The sequence below is a fragment of the Corvus moneduloides genome, chromosome 3, assembly GCF_009650955.1.
Source record: "Corvus moneduloides isolate bCorMon1 chromosome 3, bCorMon1.pri, whole genome shotgun sequence".
Classification (NCBI taxonomy): domain Eukaryota; kingdom Metazoa; phylum Chordata; class Aves; order Passeriformes; family Corvidae; genus Corvus; species Corvus moneduloides.
The window spans coordinates 72978256-72997650 of record NC_045478.1 but is presented as its reverse complement, the minus strand read 5'-3'; the positions used below and the strand labels follow the sequence as shown (position 1 = coordinate 72997650).

At 43.7% G+C, this 19395-nt stretch overlaps 1 protein-coding gene across 2 annotated transcripts in view; it reads right to left on the bottom strand.

Annotated features, from left to right (window-relative positions):
• Positions 1-1982: 1982 nt before the first annotated feature.
• UST (uronyl 2-sulfotransferase) overlaps positions 1983-19395 on the bottom strand; it is a 175357-nt gene continuing 157944 nt past the window's right edge. The window contains exons 8-10 of one of the 2 annotated variants that reach the window (XM_032102171.1): positions 12640-12919; positions 6633-6692; positions 1983-6101 (exon numbers count right to left, since the gene is read on the bottom strand). In XM_032102171.1, the coding sequence (XP_031958062.1) occupies positions 6095-6101; positions 6633-6692; positions 12640-12919 (347 nt within the window). In that variant the 3' untranslated portion in view covers positions 1983-6094. Of the gene's footprint in view, positions 6102-6632; positions 6693-8789; positions 12920-19395 lie in introns of those variants that run through there. The other variant, XM_032102172.1, reaches the window with a different exon arrangement.

The window sequence follows — 19395 nt, the reverse complement described above, 5'->3', positions numbered from 1 at the left end:
AGTTAGCACTTCTTGCCCATGGTAGCCTCTTGCACAGCCCTTGACTCACTCCTGATCCTCACCTGGAGGGAAAGGGTGACAATGGCAGAGCATGTACACAGCTACACTGTACCTGCTGCCATGCTTCTGGAACTGCTCCTAACAACTGCTCATCCACTTGACAGCCTGCCCAGCCATGTGCCACTGTACCCAGGTACCACCAGGGTACTCAGCCTCATGCCCAGGAGGAGCTGGGGAACAAGAGAGGAGGATTAGCAGGCAGAGGAGATGATGGCGTGTCTGCCAGGCAGCAGGAAGATAGGACACCACCTTTTATTCAGGAGGAGAGGAGGACAAATGGTGAAGGCAAAATAGAAGCTACAGGATTGATGGTTGAGTCCTGGAGCCTAGAGAGAGGAAATTGTGTGTCCTTCTCCGTTAAAGTGAACGTACAGTAAAGGGTACCCATGCTGTGTGCCAGACTGGCAGGACAGAAAAGGAAAGCCAGTCCGTGTGAAGAGGGCAAGTACTGTATTGACAGCGGGAGCACAAGGCTCCTCATACTTTTCTGATGACACGTTTCAGCCCAGATCAAGCTCTTTAGGAGTGAGCTGCCTCATGTGTCACAACCCTCAAATCCTTGGCCTCTGCACTGAGACTACCAACGAGAATGCCAGCTATGATGGTGGGTTTATTTTCACTGGACTGAATGGACTTCCCTCTCATTCCACAGAGAGCACGAGACAGCTGTAAGTTAGCAACAGCTTTTCCTTGGAGAGGGGCCCGAGGCATAAGATTTAAACCACCTAATCTCTCTCTGTGCCCATGTCCCAGAATCCATGTTCTGTCTGGACGAAAATAGCGAGTTCACCTAATGAAAACTGCACATACCCCTTAAGGTGCTGCTGGAGGAGAGGTAATGGGAAAGGGGGAAAATGTGGGAGAAGGCTCCTGTCTCAAGTGAAGGAAGAGATCCAAGTTCCCACTCCTGAAGTGAAGACTGGGTATGTCATGTGCTTCTAAATGTGCCCAGCAAAGCTGGGATTATGATAGTGAATGATCTCTCAAGAGAGCGATAAGGTTTGGGCTATTAATCTTTTTTTGGGCTTTGATGTCACCAGAAGAAAGGTACCATCTGTGTCGAAGTTTATTTTTTTCTTCCCACAGCCAAAAGTCAATGGGAATACGGTTTTGCAGGTTTGATGTTTGTTCATCAAAGGTTGTTACAGCCCCAGCTTGAAAACAACTTTTCGCAGCTTCGGTTTCTTTGGTTAGCTTTTGAAAGCAAGCTGTGTATTATCATTTCAGTACTCAGCAATGCGCTTCCTCCCTCTTCCTCTCTCCTCCAGCGTACCTGGCCTTTGCCCAGATCTCGAGACGCGGCCACTCCCTGGTTTTCATCTTCTAATATCCCGCCACATCTCACACCACCTCCCGCCTGGAATCTCTTGCACTCCTCGGTGCCTGAGCGCTCGCTGCCAGCCAGAACCTCTCGTTGGGCTGCCCGGCTCCGTCGCGGCCCTCTCGGGCAGTTCCCTTCCTCTGGCACCCCGCCGCTTCCCCCGCAGGTGCCCTCGGGGCGCAGCCGCGGAGCCAGCGCCGACAGCGAGCCCCGGGCGCTGCTCCGGAGCGGGAGCGCTCCCGGCGCTGCTCCACCTGCCCGTGCCGGGCCCGGGCGGGGATGGCCGCGGCCGCGGCTCCCTCTAGTGCCCGCCCGGCTCCGGGCACGGGCCAAGCCCGCTGGGAGCCGGCATCGCCCCCCGGCAGCTTCGCCCCGCCGGCTGTGCCTCAGCGGGCACCGCGTTTCTGCCCGGAGAGCACGGCTGGGGACACCGGCTCTTTCCTCCAAGGCAGGAATTCCGGGGAAAAAATAGAGTCCACCCCAAAAGCCCTGGGGGAAAGGAAGACCTTCACCTCTTGCATGAAGAATCATTTGTTCAGTTTCCCCTGCTTCTCATTATAAAAGCTATTTTTCCAAAAACAGGATGTTGGGCCAGGGGAGGTAATATAAACAGATGCATTCTTTGAAAGCTTGCGGTGCATTTTTGCGGAGCACAGGCTCTGCAATGGAAATGCAGAGACCCACGAGGTATGGGAACAAGGGACCGCAGCAGCAGGAGGAAAAACCCTTCCTCTGACAAAAGTGAATCAGCCCAGCGCCTCCCTTGGCTTTAGTACTTTTTGTTGAGAAGCAGAGGGCACAAGGTTGAGATAGAGAGGTGAAGAAAAACTTTAAACAAAGCTGATATTGGTAGCTTGCTAGAAGAAAGCTTAAATCAGTATTTTTGGCAGCCTTGCTTCCTTTTAAAAATATGCTGCATTAGTTGATTTACACCAGCACTGACCTTTGATGACCAGAAAGAAAAAGTACGAACAGATTCCATCTCTACTCATTTCCCTCAGACTGGCTCCAGCACCTGAAAGCCAGTGACTGCCAGGGTTATTAAGCAGTTTCACCTGGATCCATCACTTCATCTGGGCACAGGTTGAAACTTTTCCCCGTTGCTGTGTGCTCCTTTTATCAGGTGTGGGCTTTTCACAAAGTGTGCCCCCACCATCAGGGGCAGGAAAGGTGGAACCAGAGGCTGTGACTGGTCTCTCTGACAGCTCCCTTATGGATATCCAGCTGCTCAATACCTGCACCAGGAGCAGCTTTCCTCAACCCCTCTTGTACAGGGTTCTGCTCCTTATACCCTGCCATGCATATCACCTCTTTTTTGGTTTCTCTGCTCTGATCTCTAAACTTCTCTTAAACCTTTTAGAAGCAAAACCCTTCTCTGTTTCGTTCTAACCCCCCTGTGGAGTTCTGGAGGGCCATGGTGTTTTGAAGCTATGCACATACACTTGCTTATGTTCCTATACAGGGCACAAACCAAACCCATGCTGACTGTGCCACTGCAGTGCTATGGTGGGAACTTGCCATTGCTGCGTAGCCAGGCTGGTTTTGCTCCCCTTGGTTGTTTCAGATTGTGATCCCGTTTATGGTGGCACCTTCATGCAGGTTCCACTGGCCCTGAACAAAATCACCATTTAGAGAGTCTCCAAGCCTGCAGTCCCGACAGTCAATGCAGTGGTTCCCCAGGAATGAGCTACCAAGTGCTGGTGCAAGGTTCTGGGCTTGTCCACACCGTTTCTCTGCCAGATCTCGCCTTGAGCAATGCAAATGGGAATGATGAGTAAGGGAGTAATACCTTTTGACTCGCTGGACTAAAGCAAACTACTTTTGGAAGGACAGGCTGGAAAAAGCAATGGATACTTGGGTTTGGTTTGGCTTGGTAATTTTTTCGGTTTCATCTAAACTGAAATGAGTGGCATGCACTGGAGAGGAAGGAAGAAGGGAAAGCTGGCTGTTCCCAGGCATTGAGCACTGCAGTCTAGGCCGCCTCAGCAAGAGGCTTCTGCAGTTTAACCTGCACTTATCCCCTTCTTGCACAAGGCTTCCTCTGCATGCAAAGCATCTTTTTTTTCTGAATCTACTGTTTCAATTGAACACTGGGAAGTAAACACAACATTATTATCATTACTATTTGTAATTACTATTACTATTTGACCTTAAATATTGCTGGTAAGAGGAGTCTTCAGCAATATGACGTGTTGGCTTCACAGTACATAAGGGCTGGCCAAAACCTGAAGGGCTATTCTGAAGAAGGTGGGGATTACCTATCCTGTTTCAAATTACTTTTCCCAGCTCACTATCTGATAGGATCACAATGAAGTTTTTCTCATGGAAAATCTCCCCAGGGAAATTCTCAGGACCTCCTTTTTATTTCCAACAACTAGTGCAAAGTCCCCAAGTGGTTTAGAGAGCTACATTCAGCTGTCTTCCAGTGGTGCCCATGCTCCTTTCTGAGCCTGGGAATGAAAGAGAAGGAGGGAGGTGGAGGGTGAAGTGCTGGAAGCATTGAGCAGTTGCACCTCAGCTGGATTGTGAGGAGTCTGGGGCACTTTCCACAGGGACTGGTGGGAGGCAGAGGAGCACAACTCCTCCCTGAACAGACTGTGTGTGAGGCAAACAGTGCAGGCATTTGGGTTTGCATAGTCTGGCTCCACTGCAGCTATTGTGATCTCTGTTATTCAGGAATTCTACAAAACCGTACCAATTCTCATAAAAGTTTTGCAGAGTAGATAAATACTACACTCCAGCATTGGCGGTGAGGGGAAAAGGAAAGCTTTAAGCAATTAGGCTGGGCCACACAGTGATTCGGCAGCAGGCGGGGCCGCCAGCTGCACAGGGCTCCCAAGGCGTCCTCATCTGCCGCCTGCCACAGCACCGGCACGGCCCCATGGCCCGGCAGCTCTGCAGGGGGGGCCGGGGGGGGACACTGCAGCACCACATCCCTCTTTTAGGGGAAGGAAGGGTCTGATCTTCCTTATGTTAGCAGGAGCAGCAGCTTTTGGAAAAGATGCTGACCTGCAGCTAGATGTGTTTTCCCTTGATTGCCCCAGTAAGCTTTGCTATCTATTTTGCACTTTTCTATTTTATAGAGAAGTTAGTCTTAACTTTGGTCAGAGCCGTTCTTGGCCAAGGTTTTGCTGATGCCTCTGTTCCCTTTCCTGTGGTGAGAACAGAGAAATGGGTTGGGTCTCATCTCACCTTCCTTGCCAGAGCTGGCTGACATAGTGCTCTACCTACAAGAGACGAAAATGCTTTAGGCTCCTTTGGGTTGACCAGTCCATGTCCACGACAATTTAGAGAAAGTTTGAGAAGAAGCCTTGGCCCCTGGACAAAAAGAGGACATTGTATTTTCTTTTTGAGAAGTAAAAAGCTTTTTTAACTCAGAAGATACTGTTTTGGAAAATCAGAGCTGACTGCATTCTAATTCCATCTCCTTCTCCCCATTTTGGAGTGATAAAGCATGCATGATGCTGCTTGACACTGATATTTTTAAGACAAAGTAGAGGTCAAATTTGCTGAATGTTTTCCAAATTCCAGTGAGGTTTATCACAAAGAGCCCCATGCACAGACCCAAGTGGTGTGACTGACAAGGGCTGGATTGTGGAGTCACTAGAAGGCTCAGTTTCCAGACAGTGCTGATGGCTCAAATCATGTTCTTTGGGGCAAAACCTGATGGAAAGCTACAACCATGCAGAGGGACTCCAGGGAGCTTTCCTGGCTAAGTTTCTGACACGAAACTCCATTGTGAGTAGCTGAGTTTTCATGCTTCAAGGAGCAGCACTGTCCTCTACCAGCACCATCCTGCCTAGGTCTGATAGAAAGAGCTTGGAACCCAGCCCCTGTGGGGCAGGCAGGAGGCTGCTGCTTTCCCTCCCCTGCACCCTGACATCTCCCCTGGATCTCTGTAGCTTCTATGGAAGAGAAGCACTGCTAGGTTTTCTTTGCCAGCTTCCTGTCCAAAAAGTGCAGGAAAAAAGTTTCTTTCCCAAGTGCTGACAAGACTAGCAGAAACTTGTCCAAGGGAGATTGGCAGAAGTGCCCACTAGCACGCCACGATTGAGAAACCGGCTCCGTTTCCCCCACCCCACTCAGACACCAGCCCCAGGGCTGCTGCTGACACCGAGTGCCTCTGCTCACATTGGAGGACTGACACTATGGAGACTTCTTTGCACCCTGATGGGCTTACCTGCCAGTGCATTTCAGCCTCCCGGCCCAAAGCCAGAGGGGACGGATTTGGTATTGCTAAGCCTCAGTTATTTCAACAGAGACAGGCCAGCACCCGCCCTAATACTCAGAAGAGAAACTAGATCTGGAGCAGGAATGAAGCCGACATCTGCAAGGTGGGCTCAAAATCAAAAGCCTTCCCCCAGTACCAAAGTTCAGAGCAAGACTCAGCAGCTTGTGCATCTCCACAGACACTTGGACAGAGCATTGTCCACATCTGCGCAACCTTCCTTAAGATGCTTCCCAGAAGACATAGGCAAAAGTTTTAACAATGTGTGCTGTCCAGGTAAGGGAAGGACAGGGAAGAGATGAGAGGAAAGCACCAGAGCTCTCAGGTGAGAGGCATATGCCCCTGCCCAGTCAGTAGAAGCTATCACAAGTTCAGGTTTATGAGTACATCAGACAAAACCGACTACTTGGTGAGCTGTGTGAGAGCTGTCTTTTCACTCCGTTGTAGTTGCTGAACAGCGAGGCATTGCATCTTGTTCTGGGTTTTTAAGCACTGTGGAAAACCAAACAAAAACACAACTTAGACCACATACATGAACAGAGGTCTGATAAATTTTCAGGTAGGCTACAAGTGCCATATATAGCAGGAGAAAATGTGACCATATTCTTGTGAATGGCTAAATTTACAAGATGTGACTTCATCTATCTGCTTATCTGCTTATCTGCTCTTAACTGCTACAGGAACACTGTTCCCAAACATAAAGCCACCTTACACCATACCATTTCTACAGGTGTTTATTATGCAACTGAACAGATAACTTGGAATTAATCTTTGTCCTAAAAGGAAATAAATGGTCTGCTGAAGGGCTAAAACATAATTTGTATTTAGGCAGTTAACTGAAAGGTGTTCCCAGTTTTAAGGAAAAGACTCCAAGTAACTAAAATTTTCCATGGTTGTTTTGCCTTCTGAAATTTAGGGCTGATCTTACAGCAGAAAAGAAAGTTCAAGAATTAAGACACTTGGCTAAATTATCATCAGTTCTTTTTCACAGCCTTACTGCGTGACATTTGGAATATCACTTACCCACTTACTGTATCCATTCCCACTGTATGAAATGGCGGTAACAGCACTTCTTTACCTCCACTGTGGATCAAAAGGATAAGCATTTTAATCATTTTCCAAGATGCTCAGACAATATGGTTAGTGAAGAAATAGGCTACACAGACTGACCTCGGGAAATACAGCAAATACAGCCAAATACAGAATGGAGAAAGTGAAAATGGAAAAGGCTCACAGCTCTTCTGTGAAGCACAGGTGCCTCATTGCTGCTTCTGTTAACACGTTTATCCAGCATGATCTTGAGAATCTTGTCTTCTTTGAGGAGTCAGAGACTAACAACTGCAGCTGACTTCCTCTCCCTGCACTTCCCACCACAAACTAGATAGGAGGTTCCAAGAAGAGAAATCCCTGTGTGCTGCGGGAAGCCATACCCTGGACTGTCACTCTTGTGTCTCGTACGAACTGTAACCACCTCTGTTTCTTTCCTGCACCTAACCTGGACATGATCATCAGTTCAACACTGGGACATGCAATCGGCTTTTGCTACCTGACAATGGTCCCGTGACCCCTGAGGTTATCCAAAGTCTCCTGTAGTAAACTGGAGAACTACAGGAATACTTTCCCTTGTGGCACAGTAACTAAATATTACTCTGCCTGTTAGCAGCAACACTGTGCCAAGGATTTGTTTCACTCTGCTTGTCACTTGCACTTGGAGAGAGGTTTGCTGAAGGATCAAATCCATGTCTCTGATGAGCTCCTGCACATCAGATACAGGAACAGGCTGTGTGCTTATGCTCTGCCAAGTTTCTGAGGTGAAGTGGCAATTTAAAAGCATATGGAGAAAATAAAAAAATCAGTACTGTCCTGCTAACAGTACAAATCACAAATGTGAAGCAGCATTTGATTTTGAAGCACCATCTCAAGTTTTCCAGATAAGTCAAAGCCACAGAGTGAGCAGCTTGTATGCCACTTTTGCTGGTTACTCCATATCATCCTTGTGTTTAGACCATTAATCTTAACTCTGAACAGCATCACCTCTATGTATTCCTGCTAATCTCTACTTTTCACAGCGCCAATTGCCCTGCAGTATAGCTGAATTCTTTAGTTGTATTTTTTTTTTTGCCCATTGCCTCCAAAGAAGGGGACAGAAAGATGACAAAAGTCTGCATAAAGCACACTCCTATGTGCCTGCCTGGCAGCAGTGTTACTAACTTACCCTTTCAGCCACAATCAGTTAAATACAAAACCAACTCACATTCTTCCTTTACACACTCAGAAAAGGAAATCCATGTGTTTATACTCAAAATCCACATTAAAATAAACCAACGGTCAAATCTTGCCATCTTACAGTGTCTGAAAAGCCAAATTTGTACTTGCAGAAAGCTTTTTCCTTCCCCCATCCCACTGCCCCAACAACAACCTTCCTGCAGGCTCTTCCAAGATGACAGGGTCAGACATCGGTGCCGAGACACAACCATTACAGTGTGCTGGTGCTCTCATTACACACACCCTGATTTTATAAAGCTTACAACTGAGATTCGACATCCACTGCACGCTGCAGCTTGGCACATAACGCCATTTCCAGACAAACCAAAGAAAACTTATGACTGTTTCTCAGCTGTGAGACATCAGGAATTGATTTATGCTGGTTGCAATTTAACCTGCAACCTTCAAACTTCCCATCCACTTTAAATATTTTGCAGGGAAATTTTTTTACCCTCCAGTGGCCATTTCTTATGGAGTTGCCTTCCAGCACCTTTCCTGCCATACCTGTGGGTACTTGAGCAGAGCCTAACTTTGCAAACCCTCCCTTGGGACAGACCCTGCAAAAGTGGTTCCGATGATTCCAATGCCAGTAGACACGCACTTCCAAGGCTTGGTAACACCCCTGTGTTTCCCACGGAACCTGCATATGGAGGTCTATACGAAGCAACACTTAGTTATTTACTCTGGTCTTGGCTCATGCAAGCAGAGTGATCAACAGTGTTCTATGTAACTGTTAGCTGAACTCCTTGCAAAAATGGCAGAGTCCTCAAAAATAAAACAGAAGGAATGCTGTGGTACTGTATTATAATATTTTAGCTCTCAAAAATGTTGCTGCGTTTTAGGCTAATGTTCTAACATCACAGATGTTCCCTTTCTTAGAATGGAGGGAAAGATCAGAGCACCATTACTCTCAGCTGGGAATTAGAGGTCTTTATTTTTTAAGAGAATGTAGATTTTTATTCTTTGGCAGACAATGTTTTTTCATTTGATAAGAGGACAAAAGTTGGCATGCAGTGTGGTTTCCCTTTTTAGTCAAAAAACGTACCTGTACATTCAATATTATTGTATCAAATATTGAAAGGAGGAAAAATTCCATGGCTTGAACTCACAGACATGTTTTCCAACATTTAAAATTTGTGGCTTTGCTCATGTGTTTATGATAAAATGTACCATTCTATATCATAACATTCAAATGATTCATCAAAGATTCAATGATAAAAGAATTGCAAAGAAACTGGAATGCTTTAAATACACCATCAGGTTCATGTACTTTCAGTTCCGCCGAGCTACTTCTCTACATACAAGCAGGAAACACTTGAGATACTTGGACTTAGCCCTGCATCACCAACAAAATTTATGCGGAAGAGAAGTAAATTGAACAGAAACAAAAAATGGCACAATTCGTCATTGTCACTTGAAACTTAAGACTAAAATTTATTTTTTTCCAGAATGCTGCATTTAAACAACAGTTTAAACAACTCTCTTTAGTGTGAAAGCACTGATACTTCACTTCCATTGTAACACCACGCTGACTGCTGGAGCTTTTATGCCTGGCCATCAAATACCATATCCAGTAAAAATGCAGTGTATGGAGACTAAGTTGTTTCTCTCCTGGATAAAACTTCTACTTAGAAGCCACAGAGCACTGGACAATGTACTTCAATGTACTGACCACCCACCTCAGGTGAGTAAAACAATTCTGACTTCACTCTCACAGGTTCAGATAGTTTAGGAGATGCAATAACCCAGGAGCAACCTGCTCCAGTCTCACTGCTCAAGTATGACTTTCAGAGGATGCCTTGTGCTGAATCCAACCCTGTTCTGTTGGGTGCAACTCCAGCATCCTACCCACAGCCACTGTATCCAGGCAGGAAAACTAGTGTAAGCAAGAGGACTATGGCGCCAGGAAGAAATGTGCAAGTTTTATTTTTAAACATCGCTGGACTGAAAAATAAACTCATATGGCTTATTGATATTTCAGGAGATAGTAGTGAATAAGTTAAAGAAGATTCATTCCAAAACATACGTTGCTTCATTTATAACTAAGCTAATGTACATATATATTTTCTTATTTTCTTAAGTGTTGAACAGCCACCTTTTTCCCCCCCACAAAGATCTCCAAGTACATGCATGGCACTTCCTACAAAGCTGTCATGGGCTAGAGGCTTACAAACAGTGATTTTTTTTTTTTTAATAAGAAATATTCATCAGACCCAAATATAATCATTTAAACCAACTTCTTCCTGAGCAACTTAGAATTTGGAATGTGCTGAAAAGTTTCAATAAATAAGTCAAAGATTAACCAGCTTAAAATGTACCTTTTAAAAGTTAAGCAAAATATATTTCATGACAGAGGAATAGGCCATAGGATCAGGAATATTAGATGCTATGTGCCAGATAAATTTAAGAATTGCCATTTGAGGAGGAGAGGCCAGGTTGATTGTTACGAAAATACAACAATATTAAAACCTAGCGAGTAAATCATTAAGCAGCTTTTGTATTTCGATTATAAGTAGTGATGGCTGAAGACACCATTAAATAAACAGATAGAAACAGACTTTACTGTAAGCAGCAGTGAACTTGCAGGAAGGGTGAATGGTGTTAAGTGACTATACTCTGTTAAAACATTGGCAGAAAAAGGATTCAAACAGAATTTCAGAAACATGAGAATACTAGTTTTCTTTCCAAAATATAACAACTCCACAGTGTGTAAACTAATCATTACTCTTTCAATGTAATTTCATAGAAACCACTTAAAATATACAATGCAGCAGATTCATATTTTAGCTAATATGTTAGTTACTATCTGTGCCATTTTCAGCTTTCTTTAATGTGCTCCCCCACAGTAGTGCACTGCTACCACCAGCCTGGGATGTTAATAATGAATCTTCTTCCTAGTATTTTCTGTAAGTTAGCATCTTGTCTCAACTCTTCTTTATTTTCATTCTCTGTATATAGGTAAAGACTGAGCAGTGAAGAAGACCATAATGTTTATTGGCTCTCAGCAGGCTCATGGAAGGGAAAACCTTTGGAAAGCCCATTTCAGCTGATCCCGAGTTTATATGCTTCATCCATCACAAAATAACTTTTACTTGTTATAGCAAACTGAAGTATGACCTTGCAGATGGCAGCCATGGAATAGGAACCAAAAATTTTCTGGTAGGTGTTTTGAGAAAGGATGCGAGATAGACAGAGGTGGATTGTCCTCATCCTGGCAAGCAACTGCAACATCTTGTACCTGCTTCTTTCCTGTGCTCTAGGGACAGGAATTTATTGCTCTTATTCTCTATTAGTCCAGCTTTTTCTGGCAACATAAGAGGCCAAGGCCTCATCAAGACCCCAAACTCCCCCCTATTCTGCTGTGAAGCAGAAGGACAAAGAGCTGGGCCCAGGGCTGCCTGCAGGTCTGTCACTTCTGCACCACCAGCGCTGGCAGGCTGCCCAAGAGCCAGCATGCCACACGTCACAGGGAACCCCACCCCAGGGACACCCACCCGAATAACAACAGCACCTCACATATTGGTGCTACTTCTCTTTCCCCTCCCAGCTTCCACCGATCCCCTTTCTAGTGTTAGCAGATAATATTTGTAGTGATTAACAAGGGCAACTTTCACAGTGACTCTCTTAACCACCTATCACTGAATCGGCTTTGGTTTCAGAGAATACATCTTCTATTTGTTTGATGATTCTGAAGTATTTCAACTAGAGAAGCTGTGTATGTTCATATTGTTAATTTTCCTTCTAGGCACGCTAAAAGTAGGAGTCTGGTGTTTGTGCTGGTGGGGATGCTGTGTTCAGCTTCAGATGTGAACAACTAAATTCTGCAGCTGCAGAAATACAGGTTGTACTTAATAGGAGTTCCAGATCATCTGAGTTTTTTAATGAGCAGCTTTTTCTGTATCTCTTTGGATTTGTGACCCAAAAGAATAACAAAAATCTAAAAATACCATTCTTGAACATAAACCCCACGTTACACCTTTTCCTTTAGAGTCTAATAGAAACATACTCAACTGCTGAAACAAAGCCCTGCCTGGCCCTTTTAATTTGTTGTTGCCATTCACCGACCTGGTAACTCTTCCCACTCTATGAACTAGAAGGGTTTACCAAAAACAATCTGGTTCCTGTAACTTGCCTTACACTCACTAGTATTGATTTGGCAGAATAGCAGCCTCTCTCCTCCAGCACAGGTGATTTGAGGAGCTGTTACCTAGCCCCTTTCTGAGCCCGTTATCCTTGGATTCACAGACACAGCAATGGCTCTGACCATAACACTGGGATACCAGGGTGCTTTGGACAAAAAGAGGCACTCTTCCCAAATGGCTCACTGCCTGTAGTTCCACTTGCTCGTAGTTAATGCCACAGTGTTATGCCACAAAGACTTGTTTCTGAAGAGAGAGAAAAGAATCTGTAAAAGTTACTTTTCAAGAATGCTAATCTACTCTCTATTTTTATACTAATTTTGCAGGTTCCCAAAGGACTCCTGTGTATTCCAGAAGTTATTTTGTGACAGATGGTAGATACTTCTCTCTTGAACTATGCTATAGCAAGGATGCTATAGAGCCAACACTGTATAATGAATCAAACCTGCAAAATCAGGTATCTCCCAAAGGCTCCAGCATGTGGGAATGGTCTGTTTTGTTCCATTTCAAATCCGCTGCACGTTAACCCAGTTCCTTAAGGAATTACTTTTCATAATAATTAAAAAAAATCTTAAGAAAGCTGGAGGGGTCACCAGAAGAGAAAGGACAGCTCTTCCATCCATCACCTTTTATAGATATCCTCTAGCCACTTTTCATCATCTTCTTCCTCATCATCTATTGGTTCCTCAGTTTCCAGGGGAGAAGGGATGAAGAACTCAGGTCTGGGACGTGGTTTCCTGATATGAGACTTCAGTCCAAACTTGCGCTTTAGCAGGTGGAATTGTTCTTTGACATAGTAATAAAACTCATATTCATATCTCATGCGTTGGTAGAGGATCTGTATTGCTTCTGGAGAGGGGACGGTCTTTTTCACTGTCACAGTCAGATTGCCAAGTTTCCTATGTTCTGTAAAGAAAGAACAACAAGCAACATGGTGGGTGCTGATCAGCAAGACCACACGTAAACTTTTAATTTAAAACATTAAGGCATGGCCCTACTACATTACTGATACAAATGAGTTGCTTTAATAATGGATTTACTTTTAACAGGATATGAAAAAATACAGATGTTTGAATTCAGGCTTGCATGTTTAAATATGGCTAGTTCATACAGGTCATTTGGCTTGTCTGCAGTCACTGAAGATCTTAATTGTCACTGGTTATGAGAAAATGCAAACCACATCATATGAATTATGAGCATAAGCATATCAGTAGAGAAACCCACAATCTTGCCTAGCTTTGGAAATTTTGTCAGGCACACCACCGAGCTTAACTAACCAATTATTTCCTATGTGGCATATGGTGACCTGTCTCATTTGTGCTTTATTATAGTTCAAATATTAACAGGTATTTGTCAACCTGAATCCTTCGGCAGCACCGAAGGATTGTTGGCAACACCACATGACACCCCAGGAGCAACTGTGCCTGTTAACTTTCTTGTCCTGTTATGCCTGTTAATGGAACTAGACTCATCTTCCTGTCATGCCCTGGAAGATTTCACTACTTTTTTGCTCACCTGACAACTTTTGCTTTGGTAAACTGAAATACAAACCTTTTATTGCTGATAAAGAATTAGAGTTACTAACAAAAATACTGAATTGTCTCTTTGCCTTCTCTCTCAGTAGATAGTAGAGCCTACCATTAGAGATGAATGTATTTGAATGAGGTGTAAAGCAAACTCTGAAGGCAATCATTTTGCTCTTTTCTAGATGGCAATAGGCTGCCTGAGCATCCTAAGTATTTTCATCCTGAGTATATAACACGAGAACCTGTATCTTCTTGTAACAGCAGTTCTTCAAGTCAGAAGTATCCAAAAGGGTCAGGCCATGACGGATGGCAAAGAAAAAGCTTACATGGAGGAAGCAGACAACAAAGAACATTTCACGTTTCCAACTGGCAGCAACCACCCTCAATTCCAGAGGGACTCCTTGAATCAGAATGTGATCTTACCATGGGCAGAGTTCTGCTCATGTGAGCAGAACAAATGGAGGTCTTCTGAAGCACCTACCAGCAAAGCTTAACATATGCTTAACATCTCTAGAGAAACATGTTTTCATAATTGCTTACGCATAAAGCTAAGGGATGCAGCGATGGTTCCTAGCAGGAAAAGTAAGCTGTTCTTGGGATCCCACAAGCAATATGTTTATCCAAGAGAAATAATCAAGAAGAGCTTTTTAGGGAAGAGAGGAATTTTAAACAAAGAAAAACCCTTTTATCCCAAGAGGTAATAAAATATGAGTAAGTCCATCTAGCAAGCAGAACAGCAATGATCTTCAGACAAAAAGCTGGTACAAGATTTTAAATCTTGAAAAGTACAACAGATGGGCAGAGAACAGCAGTGAACATGAACTGCTTTCTTTAAATTTTGAAAGATTAATATTCATAGAGCTGGAGGTATCAACACTTGCAAATAAATTTGATTTTCAGTCTGTGGACACACATTTTCCTCCTTCAGAGTGAAGGAAAACAAGGAACATTTTAATAATACTACATGAGACCAATGCTCTGGGCTGAACATGCTCTTACTCACTGGACTTCATTGTGTCACACCCACCTGGTGCAGAAGAAAAAAGTTATATCTGAAATAACTATATCTGAAATAGTCAGTTGTGCTTATCAACTCCAGCAGAGTAATTTGAAATGTAGGAAGAATGATACAAAGAGAAGATATGTTGAGTAGCTTACCCAATGCAACACTGTTCTAAATCACGAAGTATTTAAAGCATTAATTCTATTTTGCATCTATACTTTTAATTCTTTCTCTAAAGGAACAATGGTTTTTATTAATTGGTAACTATTAAAACATACTACTGTGTAATTAAATGAAACTTTTACACCAAAGTTAGTAGTTCTTTACACTGAAATCTGTCTCTACTCATATATCTAAGTAATTAAACAATTGATTACACAGAGTTCTCTGTTCTTTAGTTACAGTGATGTATGGTGAAACATGCTGTATATTTACTGACTGTTTATCAATTTGCTCAGTTTATTTAGATAGTAGTGAAATGACTAAAATATACAAAAACAGAAAGAAAGATGCAATTTTTAACATGCTATTTATCTAAGAAAAAGTGTAGAGGGAGGATCAGGAAATGCTGAATTTCAAACAGACATTAGCATACAAAGCCAGGACCTGTAGTTAGTGAATAGTGTGAAATATTTTTGGTGAAAATGTCTGGGTTCCCCAAGAGCTTATTCTGGTCTGCACCACCTTTACTCATAGACCGGAATAGACTAATAAATGTCTTATCTTCTTAAATTTTCAGTCAAGTTGTTCAAGTTACCTTCAAATTGCCATTGATGGCTATGAAATGACTACACTCCAGGAAGGCCACTGTACTTAGTCTGTCCCAGGGTGAGAAGAAAACTTTCTTATGATTATTGAGCACTTCAAGACATTCCTCTTTCTTGTGCTTAGCTGATAGCTCCTGCCAGCTTTACGGTCTGGTTTTCTTTACAAATTCAGCAGCAAATATACACTACTAAATATTGCATTTATTAGCTTAAGCCTTTATACTGCTTGCCAACTTCGTTTTTATTTTACGTAAGTTATTTCTGTTACAGAAAACTCCATTTAGCTCACTGGAAAAAGCTCTTTACTTATACGGTCCCTCCAGGACTCTAAGTGGGGAAAGCCACTTTCACAGCTCCAGCTCCCTTTGGTGGCTGCTTCTCTCAGCAGAGAGAGGCACTTGTGCTTAGCCCAGGAACGCTGCCAATGATGACAAGGTGAAAAGCATGAGACTGTTTTCTTTGGGGGGCAGTCTGTGGGGGCAGGAGTGGCCAAAGGCAATGTCCTGGTGGTGTGCCAGGCAGGGAGCAGCCCGGTGCTCCATGCCACCCTCGCAGCACAATACACTCCTCTGAATTTTCTGTTGCAATGGCACAGGGGTTTCTGGATGTGTGCAATTCTCTGCTCTGTGCACACACCTATGTCTACAGAAGGACACATACGAACAGACAGAAACACCCACACTCTGGAAGGCTGCAGGGGCAGTGTAAATTTTCTGGCTCCTGTTTGCCTTGCAGCACAATCATCAGAACTGCAGAGCATGAAGAGCTGTGAGGTGTGGGTTGTTGGATGGCGTGAGTTGGGCCTGCGCCTGGCTGCAGGCTCAGCCTTTTGATAAAACAAGTGAACTCTGCTTTTTTTTGTACCTGAACTTTATTTAGACTGTGTTTTAATCTTAAATACTCTTAAAAGGCTCTCTAATACAAATATGGATGAAATCACAAAACTGCCCCTTGAGGTCACCTCAACCACCTCTTCTCATCATAGAAGCAAAATGGAAAATTAGATCTGGCTTAAAGCCAAAATACCAATCTGCATATGCTGCATAAACCCAGCTGGCCCACCAAAGGACCCCCATTTTATGACCTTTGAGACAGCTAACCACATGGAGGGCAACAAACTACACCATTTACTTCTCAGGGTTATTTTTTTTTTAAATGTGTTTGCTTTGGCATTCTTTTAAATTGCTAGAAGAATGTACTATACAGCAATGCAACCCCCCAGTGCAGCCTGCTCATACCTTGAATTAAAACTAAACTGGTACGTAGATAGGAATGAAGAAAATTAAATTCTTTTGGGTTACCAGTTGATGAGCATTTACTGTTACTTTCCACACTCTCACTTTTTTTTTTTTTAAAACTAAGAAAAGGACATTACTCACTGGAGCAATCCAAACCATAGGGAAAAGTGAGTTTTCTAACTTGTGGCTCAAAAAACCTTGAATTGCCATATTTAGACAAAATGATCCTAAAGGCATTCTCCACCTCAGAAGAGCTCTTCAGAATGATGTGCTCTCCAGTGTCCTCCTGTTTTGGGGGGTGCCATGCCGAGGCTGCTCCTCAGCGCTGCTCCTGGATGAAGCCACAGGGAGCCCAGTGCCCCTGGGGGGCCCATGTGGAAGAGGTGAGCCAGGCTGGAGGCAGCTCAGGGTGGCTGCAGGCCAGCAGAACTGTGGGTTTGCTGGGCTAACGCCGCGGTGCAAGAACGCCACGCTGAGCTGTGCTGCGCTGCTCTCATGGCTGTGCGAGCACGACGGCTGTCACAGATACAGCAAACTCATTTCCTGCAACCACACACGGAGGCCCCGCGTTTCCATCGTATGCAGCCGAGCTACAGCACATACCTACTTCTCCAGAGTTTTAAATGGAAATAAACGTATGTCACTGTGGTTAGATGTGACGTACAAAGGGGCGAGGGTTTCTGCTTGATCTGCCTCTCGTTGCTGCAGTGCCAACCAGGGCTCTTATGGCTACACTAGAAAGATCTCCCCCAGAATATTAAACTGCAGCTTAGCAAAGAATTTTCCAATACAACTGATTTGCTTTTCAAACTCAAAATTTTTATCCTGGCTCTTGAAGGATATCTGGAAAAGGACAGTGTGGGGAGAACTGATGAGACACTGATGTGCTGGGCTCACATGTCTTTCCAATGGCCACAGGGTTAGTGCTGCTCAGGAGTCTTGGTCCAGGGCAGGTCCCTGGATCCAAGCTGGAGGAGGGATGGTGTGCTGCAGCCACACTCTGCGATGGAGCACCTTGCTTGGGCTCATGTTTGTTAATGGGAAGCAGGGACGTTGGAGAAAACCTAACAGAGACACCCGCCAGACAGAAATATATTAAAAATCAAAACTGATAGAAAAGTTAAGTAGCAATTTGTCCCACAGCATCTACCAACTTTATCTGAAATACTGTGAATCCCAGTTACTAACCTCTTCACTGCTAGTTTACTCTCCTCTCGGTTATTCACACCAACAAAATACGGTGTAAGTTGTAACAACATGTAGATAAAGATTAGACCGCCATGTGCATACTGGGGACTTATGCCAGGCTCACAGCAATGCTTGCTTTGTTTTAGCACTTCTGTCCTGTATTACTGTGCTGCTTTGCTGCCATGGAACAACTCCCAACTCCAGGGGATTACGAGAACTCTCACACAGTGGCACACAGCCATTTCCTATCTCCTAAAGGTCAGGTATGAAACTCTCTGAAAGAGCAGCGCTCCAGAGGTCACGGAAACTCCCAAAACTTCAGGGACCTGCAATCCTAGGAAATGGAACGTCCTATTATTTTTCAAACAGGGATCTTGGGAGCAAATACACCAGACTGTAATTAGCACAGATACTAAAATTATGGCTGTCAGTGACAGAGATGGAACGAGGTGAGACAGCAATGGTCCTTCTTCTTTCTTACCACTACAATGAATAAAGAAACTGGAGGAAAGAATAGTCTCCCTGTTAACCTTATATAATTTCATTATTTATATTAACATAGACAAAATGCAGGAAGCTCTGACAATGATAAGCTGGCAGAGAAAAATTGAGGGATGCCTAAACAGAGATTAGCTAGGAAGAGCTCAAACAGATAATCTGAATGACGTGCAGTCAAAAAACTACTAATGTTCCAGGATGTAAACACCAAGGAGGCATGACATAAAATCACAGCAAGGAAGAAAAAATGAAGAAAAAAGAAAAAAGAGGTAGCGATAAGTGATAAATGTAAGAAGTACCTTGGTCTGATAAGGCCACAAATAACAAACATCTTCCTACACCATGCAAGTAACATATATTTGGAAAATATTGCAGAAGTCAACACTGCACTGGTCTGGCTGTCAACTGGACAATGCAACAGCAATACGCATTCAACAATGCTCTTACATACTACTTGAGCTGTTAAAGGCATTACATCACTATTATGAAACACTTGCCATACAACAAACTCAGCAATACAAATATATAACTTTCCCCAGTTACCACTCTCTGAAGTCTCTTCTCCAACCAGTGTATTTATCATGAAATCTCTAACTCTCCTCCTGGAAACATCACAGTGCTGTGCCTTTGCTCCTATGAGTTCAGAACTGTGGATCCAACAACATGGATTTCCAGCTGCATGGGACACCTCAGCCAACCTTCCTGTACCACACATTGCCTCTGATGCTGCCCTCACCCTGGAAATGTGCTGTATCTCACATAAGATCAGATAACAAATCTCAGCAGGATCTTCTAATAGACGCCCTCCTTTGGTGCATTTTAATATTGTATTCCCAGTTCAGGTAGGTTAATGCAGAAGAAAAAGAAAAGTTGAAAAATAACCCACACTGGTAGAATGAACAGGCAGATTCTTATGAGAATGTGGTCAGGTACTTTTATAGCCATTAAGCAACTTTTAAGTTGAACTAGACAGAGTTGGAGGTGCCAAAACCAAAGTCATCTGCAGAGGAAATGCCAGGATTGTCTAGTTTGAGTTGCCGAAAGAACTGCTATGGTTGCAGCTCATATGCAATTTCTAATGTATTTTTTATAGCTGTTTAAGGGTTACTGAATGAATCCAGTCAAATCTGGATCTGACAAAACCACAATTTAAAAATAGCTT